The sequence below is a fragment of the Anopheles cruzii genome, unplaced genomic scaffold, assembly GCF_943734635.1.
Source record: "Anopheles cruzii unplaced genomic scaffold, idAnoCruzAS_RS32_06 scaffold00251_ctg1, whole genome shotgun sequence".
NCBI lineage: Eukaryota > Metazoa > Arthropoda > Insecta > Diptera > Culicidae > Anopheles > Anopheles cruzii.
In genome coordinates, this window is record NW_026453899.1 from 3,157 (window position 1) to 10,654 (window position 7,498).

The 7,498-nt window shown below is 44.5% G+C and overlaps 2 protein-coding genes across 2 annotated transcripts; both read right to left on the bottom strand.

The window, feature by feature from the left end:
* Positions 1-4,571: 4,571 nt before the first annotated feature.
* LOC128275993 (fatty acid hydroxylase domain-containing protein 2-like) lies at positions 4,572-5,671 on the bottom strand. The gene is made up of 3 exons (XM_053014461.1): positions 5,536-5,671; positions 4,796-5,432; positions 4,572-4,719 (listed from the first exon to the last, which is right to left on the bottom strand). Exons 1-3 carry the CDS (start codon positions 5,669-5,671, stop codon positions 4,572-4,574), a joined length of 921 nt encoding a protein of 306 aa, XP_052870421.1.
* Positions 5,672-6,071: 400 nt separating this feature from the next.
* LOC128275994 (fatty acid hydroxylase domain-containing protein 2-like) lies at positions 6,072-7,456 on the bottom strand. The gene is made up of 3 exons (XM_053014463.1): positions 7,321-7,456; positions 6,602-7,226; positions 6,072-6,216 (listed from the first exon to the last, which is right to left on the bottom strand). Exons 1-3 carry the CDS (start codon positions 7,454-7,456, stop codon positions 6,072-6,074), a joined length of 906 nt encoding a protein of 301 aa, XP_052870423.1.
* Positions 7,457-7,498: the final 42 nt, after the last annotated feature.

Consider the following 7,498-nt stretch of genomic DNA (forward strand, 5'->3'; position numbering starts at 1 on the left):
TACTTGAAACATTTATCTTATCTTTCCAACACTTTTTATCCGGCGATTAGTTGATAACAGCCTGTTGGAAAGAATTTCTTATGCTTAGATTTTTGCAGTTATAACCTTTCGTATTTTATGCAAATTTATCACCGATGTCACAATCAAACACGTTTTGATCCCGCGGCGACCTAGAGCCCCCGCAAGTTAGGCAAGCCTAACGTTGGCCTTAACCGTTCGCTGCCAAACTCTCGCCAGGATGAACAGTAGATGATTATTCAGACTTTTTTTTGTGTCATACCTACCTGGTTTTCTTGTTTTTTTTAATAATTAGGATTGTTACGACACGTTTGATCGCCCGTCGCTGGATCGCCTACTTTTCATGCGAATCTTTCACGTTGCATAACGCTTCGCAGAGATCAACATAGTGGGTTCCTTAGATCAAAGCACTTCAAATGTATCGAAATCGCTTCACAAACTTTCTCAATATCAAAAACCCTGTTGGCCTTATAAAACAACACTTTCGCTAAGCTTGCTAAGCTATTAAAAAACTCCAACCAAACCGTATGATTTTTATTGTTCAAGAAAGAGAAATTTTAATTATGGCCGTGTAAAGATGTGATTTTTGTTACCTTTTGATTTATTCTGTACCACTGCGTGCCGAGGAATAGAGAGTGTTTTGAGCAAAACACCTCTTTTTATAACGTACTTTTATTTTATAACGCACTGGGCATGACCCTAATAGCATCTAAGTCATAAACTAAACCAACACACGCACACTACACAATTTTCCCAAAGCGGATGTATAGTTGCTGACTAAGCCCGGTAAAACTTATTGTTCACTTTTAGAAAGATTTGAAATTTTTTTTGACATTTTTGGTTATGAATTCCAGCAGTGTACGCATACACCTAACGCTCATGTCTGCACACTTTCTTTGTATTTAATTCATAAAAATTTATTTCGTGATATTAGTAAAACCACTTGAGGCTGAACGAATAGAGTGTGATAGCAAACAAAATATGTTTCCAAAATAATTGTGTTTAAATTAGAATTCGCATAAAAACATTAACATTCAAAAACGGTTCACAACAACAGCACCAACAGACACGAAATTTGTCAAATGTCTTTGGATAAAGCCGCACAGCAAAGGTTGTTGTTTATTGTTTAAAAAAGCTGTTGATTGTTCATAGAACTCGAAATAAGCAAAACATTATAAATAATAAAACTCTTTCAAAAAACAAATAAAAACATCTTGTAAGTGCATTTTACAACAATGTCTCAACAGTGTACTCATGGCGTGCGCGTCAGTAATGCTAAAGAATTCAGGCGAAGAAAGTGTAGAAATAATAGCCGAAACCATCTAGATTTCGTGAACATTTGGAAATTACTTTTTCAATTGTTGGCCCACACCTCGCATTCGCAAACGCTCGTTACATCGCGCAATTGTGTATTCGTTTCGAGCCTAAAGGGGGGTATAACGGGCACATGCTACACACACCCTTTGTACAGAACCTTCCAACAGTTTTTTGAATTTACTTCCGTCCGAACCTCTGCACCCGTGGAATAGTTTCCAACGTCCACATAAGGTAAACAACACAATATTTACCGTTGACATCACTTTGAGCTTTTCGTCTAAACGTCCTCACATTCTACGCAGCCAACCACCTTCACCTTCACTACCGGATCTTCGCACCTTAGATCAAACAGCCAAGATGGGTAGGATTTGATCACCTCGTAACGTGGTGGCAAAATGCAGTCACCGTGAGCTCTGCCTAGGTTCAAACCGAGCCAAGGTCGGTTTACCATAATGTGCCCAATTTGAACCACTGACCGACCAAACGGCAATAGGTAAAGACAATTTACCGGCATGCAAACCGAAAAGAAGGGGCAAGTGTTCACATGTGCCACACTTAACATCGTTGTTGGCGGTGGACACCGTTGAGTCGCTCGCAGTATAGCGCACGCACAACAACTAGGGCTGAAGAACTGTCCCAAAGTTACCGAGTGGAATTAGCCATGGAATGGATCTTTAACGAGCCGTTAGTGAGCAATTAAATTAAGTGGGAAAACTAAAGCAAGTCCGGTACGGTGCACCTGGAGCGCGATATAAGCTCAAGTCAAAGTTTGACGTTTCGAATGTGAAGTAAACAGTTGAGCAGCGTAGTGAAAATGAATTACTTAGGTTTTTACGAATCGCCTGTGAATCTAACGGTTGAATCATTCCCGCAACGGTTGCTAGACCATCGAGGGAACTGTTCGCAAAATGTGCTCGAACGATCGTGGAACGCACTACTAGATGTGATTGGTATGTTGGGCGCTATCAAAGGATTCGTTGATTACGTTCCTATTACGAAGGTCTTTGGGTGATCCAACTGGTTCTGCTTTGCCATCCCTGCTAGGCGATGCTAGACACCGTGCACAACCAGCGCAAAGTGATCTGCATTCCGTTCGGAGTTACCTTCGCCAACTGAAACACCACATTATGCGGGGCATGTTTGGCTTTCTGCCAGGTGGCGAATGTGGCGTGAATCAATGTTTGCTGAATAAACGATACTATCCATATATATATCAGGGGCAATTGTTTTAAATATCCATGTTTTCTTTCAAATAAGTGAAAATGAGAGATTGAACTCCTTTTACTTTCGTAGCTACAATGGCTTTTGTTATGCGGCTATTTTCATATTTTACCACTATCGTTTCCTTTTATATGTATAGGAATTTAAATGGCAGTTCCGAAAACTATGCATTACGTACAAATCATAAACCAAAGTGGATTGTACAGATTTGATTACACGGTGAGCCTGTAGAAAAATTAGGCAGGAGATCGTTGTGAAAGTGGTTTTACTCGGTGCTAGATCGTCAAACCTATTGGTGGCTGGCATGCGCGTCCCACAAGCATAAACCTAATAGCAGCAAAAACAAAACCATTATGCCATCGGTCAGTTAATGGACCAGCGAGTCTCGTGAATCATTTACGTTTTTTGAGCTATTTTGTTTCTTGCGTCAATCAAGGTCAAGGTCTCAGCAATCAACTGCACGATACACTTTCCCTTTGGCATTTCATGTTCAGTTTCTCCGATCCAAAGTATACATTCGTCCATCTCGTCCATCCGTTATAGGGCATAATTCATCGGCAATACTTTTGGTTGATGCTGGTTGATGCTGGTTGATGCTAACATGTTCATGTTAGACCTTAAAACCCCTTCATAAGACTCACGACCGACAGTCGATCGCATATGCACTACTAAAAGCCTGTGAAACAATTAAGTTGTTCGTGCGTGTCAGAGGCATGAATTAATAATTTCACATTTGGTCAAAGTGTTCGAGGGGCGTGTTCGGCTGAGACACTTCAGTCACCCCCGGGTCATTCACACTTCCTTTTACCGTTTTTTCGTCTCCGATCTATCATAAACTTAATAGTGTGTCCAAAACTTTGTGGCCCACCCCGCCGGGTGTTCAGCTGGATGTCCTACTTTGCTGTGCTCGCGACCTGTGTTCTGCAACGGAATGCGCGCAGTTTAATAGCGTCGCCATCTGATTGACCCTTCCAGCAGCGTGCTGTTTTCCTAAGGAACCGACGCTAAAGATTAAGCCCCTTAAGATTAAGTGATGAAAAGAAACGACAGACTTTAAAGATTAATGGCCACGAGGCGTGTGAAAAACGCGCGCCATTTATAAAAGGGTTGATTCGGGTGCCTTAAGTGTTTTCGGACGGACGACGGGTCCGAACTAGTATTCGATACAACCGATAAGCGAATGCTCCGTAGCTGGATTAGGGTTTCATCACCCGCCCGGAATGATCTGTTCGTTCTTTATTGTGTTTCCTTACGCAATCCTCGGCAGGGAGCTTTGACCCTAAACCTTCGAGCCTACAAAATGGAAATGATTTTGGGTCATCTATCTCCGGGCCGCTCATGGCCGTATGCAGGTCCGTGGGATCTCTGCTATGTTCGAAGGGCTGCGTAACATTGAAAATTAAAAATAAAACTTTAAACATGTTGTTTTGGTTGCGTAGGATTGCGTGGTGTCGCTTTCTACCACCGACTGGCCATCAGCGCTAACTCACGCTTTGCATCGAGACACGGCGGCTCACAGGGGTTGTGCTATAGCTAGAGGATCAATCGCGTTTAGGTTCGAGAGCATATTTGTGTATTGAATAATTTAAATAAAAAAACGTTTTATTCATCATTTGCATTTTATTCAAACGGATGGGATTCTAATTTTCGTTTCGTTTCAACATTCTTCAAATTTGTCTCTATACGTGATTGTTTGTTTTACGTCCTTGACTTCTTATGCGCCATCGAATGTGGCCCCTAGAAAGATCAACTGCGATTGATTTGCTGGATTAGAAAGGCTCTTACGTTGCCGACCCAATTACGTAGATTCAAACAAAATTTTGACTGAGTAAGGTCATCTGTATGTCAACGAACGCAACAGTGCCTAGTTTGTTCGCCAAACCAGAGAAACCGGCACGGTAACGAAGCGTAACGGCGATAACGAATCACTTTTACCATAACAGTTGCAACTTGACTGGAGCAACGAAAACGGTTGGTATTTGAAAACCGACATTGGCAGCATTTGTGTTGGCAAGCTAGTTGGACTTATCCGGTATGCACTCGTGCGCTGACTTGAACCCAAACAGTCGCCGATGTCGTTTAAACTGTTTTTTCTTCAAAAACTCTTTCGCCGTACCGTGGACAAGGTCCCATAGTCCCGAATTCCCGAAACACTGGTTGAAGCTATTAGAAGAACGACAAAAAAAAAAAACATCGTTGATCCAGAAATGTTAAGGATCCTACAAGAGGTGCCACTTACTTGAAGTGATGGTAGTCGTGAAACTCCGAGCTCGCCAAGAACGGCAGATGGTAGTCCGAATGATCGACGAGCGTGTCCACGATGACGTATGTGAGCCAGATAAGCATGGTAAACAAGTGGCATGTCATGAGGGCCGGGCCGAGATACACGGGAATCAGATCGCTCAGAACGTACTCGACCGGATGGGAGTACATGGCGGCCAGGGCGACGGGCGAACGCCACTCGTGGTGCTGCTTATGGAAATGTCGGTACATAAGCCGATGGTGCAGCACCCGGTGCGTATAGTAATAGCCGATCTCCCAGGAAACGATGCACACCAGGATGTCCCGGACGATCACGTACGGCGTTGGTAGTACTCGCAGGGGCGGGATCACGGTGGGGAACAGTTTCCGGCCATGGTACATAAGCCACGACGTAGGAATACCAAACACTAGCTGATTGCGCAGCACATTTCGCACGAGCTGCTTGAACCGATCCCACGACAGCGGCTCGTTGGTTCCCGGCTGCACCTTGTACTTGCGGAGGGCGCGTGGTCTCCCGGTAAGATCCATGGCCGTGAACAGTGATCCGATGAGCCAGAACAGGGAATATGAGTAGGCCGTCAGGAACCACACGTACAGCACGTCGGGATCATCACCTTTTCCGTTTCCGGAGGAAGTCAATTAATTCAATTAAGAATTACTTGAAACCATTTCACTGCCCGATCAACAATGGATCAGTGCGTAGCAAGCCAAACATACCGATAACATCCAGAAGCTGGTTCCATTTGCTTTCGATAAAGCTCGATCTGTGCACAACTGTCTCACTGCATGGCGACTCACTTGGGAGGGAACTGTTCGTATTGTTCACAAAATTAACGGAAAGCGGGAACTCCATCCCGAGGCTTCATTAAGATCACTCTTTGATTTAAACACTGAATCAAACAAGAGACACGTCCTTAACACTCCACATCCGAAAGAGTTCTGCCCTAACACTCCCACCGAAATTGTCACGTTCACGTGTAACCCTTTCCTTCGCCGCACACACCGTCGTGTTGGAGGGGGGGTAATAAATGCAGCGGAGTGTTCGGGTCAAACGGATAAAGACGGTAAAAAGATCTTTTTTTGCCTCAATCGACAAATGATGGATATTTAGCATGAACTTTGGTAGATGTTGTTGTGTTGAAGATTCTCACGAGGAAGAACGAACGGTAAACAATTGCCTATAGTTAGCCGTGTGTCAACGAGTAAACGTTATTTTTTTAAAGGTTTACTTAACAATTACTGTGTTCAAACATTTACTCCTTCGTCGGTACAAGCTCCCTGGCGGACTTGAAGCTGAATATTCGGTAATGCCTCCGATATTGCTTTTTTTTACGAAACTCATCGTTGGTGCCATGCAGCCGATCGCACCATCCGAAATTGCCGTAGCACTGATTAAATCTGCAAGGAGCGAATTGAAAAATACATTTTGAGCAATAGAAAGCGCCAATTGTGTCACAACTGTGTGATAATTTGGCACAAAAACGCTAAATCTTGTCAGCCACGTCTGTTGGGTCTGTTGCACGTTGCACTCAGGCGTGATGCCTGTCTTTGTTGAAGACATTCAGAGGTCAGAGATCTGTGTTAATCTTCTATTACTTTCTATAACAATTTGGCCAGGTTATTGACACCACGCCAACTCACGGCCACGATCAGTTATGTGACAACGGCGAGCATTACCGACTACTCCATCAACTGGATCGTCGCCTTCAGTCCTATGCAATTTTTGGATGTGATACTGACCTAACTTGTGAAAAATACCCAAACGCAACCGTCTTTTACTTACGTTAGGTGGTGGTAGTCGTGCGATTCGGAGCTACCCAAGAAGGGTAGATGATAACCGGAATGATCTCCGAGGGTATCCCACATGACGAAGGTCATCCAAATGACCATCGTAAACAGGTGACACTTCATAATGGCTGGACCAAGATACACCGGTAGCAGATCGCTGAGCACCAGCTCGAACGGATGTGCATACATGGCCGACAGTGCCACTGGCGAGCGCCATTCGTGGTGCTTCTTGTGGAATCGTTGATAAAAGTAGCTGGTGTGGAACAGCCGATGCGTGTAATAGAAGCCAATTTCCCACACGAGCATGTCGCGCAGAACTTCGTCTAACGAGGGCAGCACCCGCACGTCCGGTATGGCATCGGAGAAAAGCTTCCTGCCATGGTACACAGCGTACGTACTCGGAATGGCGAACACGATCTGGTTAAAGAGCACCGTTTGGACGAGCTGCCTGAAGCGGTCCCAGTCGAGCGGCTCATTGGCACCCCTTTGGGTTTTGTACTTCCGCAGGAACTTGGGCCGATTGGTGAGATCCATCAGCACGAACAGCCCACCGACAGTCCAAAACAGCCCGTAGGAGTAGATCGTCAAGTACCACACGTACAGTGTATCCGGATCATCGCCTAGCAGGGATGGCAAAGCAGAACCAGTTAGATCACCCAAAGACCTTCGTAATAGGAACGTAATCAACTAATCCTTTGATAGCGCCCAACGTACCAATCACGTCTAGTAGTGCGTTCCACGATCGTTCGAGCACATTTTGCGAACAGTTTCCTCGAGGGTCTAGCAACCGTTGCGGGAATGATTCAACCGTTAGATTCACAGGCGATTCGTAAAAACCTAAGTAATTCATTTTCACTACGCTGCTCAACTGTTTACTTCACATTCGAAACGT

What these genes read in the sequence shown, in the direction of transcription:
- LOC128275993 (XM_053014461.1), bottom strand. Translation starts at nt 5,671, where the DNA reads ATGGAGTTCCCGCTTTCCGTTAATTTTGTGAACAATACGAACAGTTCC. An exon ending in CCAGCTTCTGGATGTTATCG is followed by an intron (nt 5,433 to 5,535) that starts GTATGTTTGGCT and finishes GAAACGGAAAAG; the next exon opens with GTGATGATCCCGACGTGCTG. An exon ending in CACGACTACCATCACTTCAA is followed by an intron (nt 4,720 to 4,795) that starts GTAAGTGGCACC and finishes TTCTTCTAATAG; the next exon opens with CTTCAACCAGTGTTTCGGGA.
- LOC128275994 (XM_053014463.1), bottom strand. Translation starts at nt 7,456, where the DNA reads ATGAATTACTTAGGTTTTTACGAATCGCCTGTGAATCTAACGGTTGAA. An exon ending in CGCACTACTAGACGTGATTG is followed by an intron (nt 7,227 to 7,320) that starts GTACGTTGGGCG and finishes CATCCCTGCTAG; the next exon opens with GCGATGATCCGGATACACTG. An exon ending in CACGACTACCACCACCTAAC is followed by an intron (nt 6,217 to 6,601) that starts GTAAGTAAAAGA and finishes CGCTCCTTGCAG; the next exon opens with ATTTAATCAGTGCTACGGCA.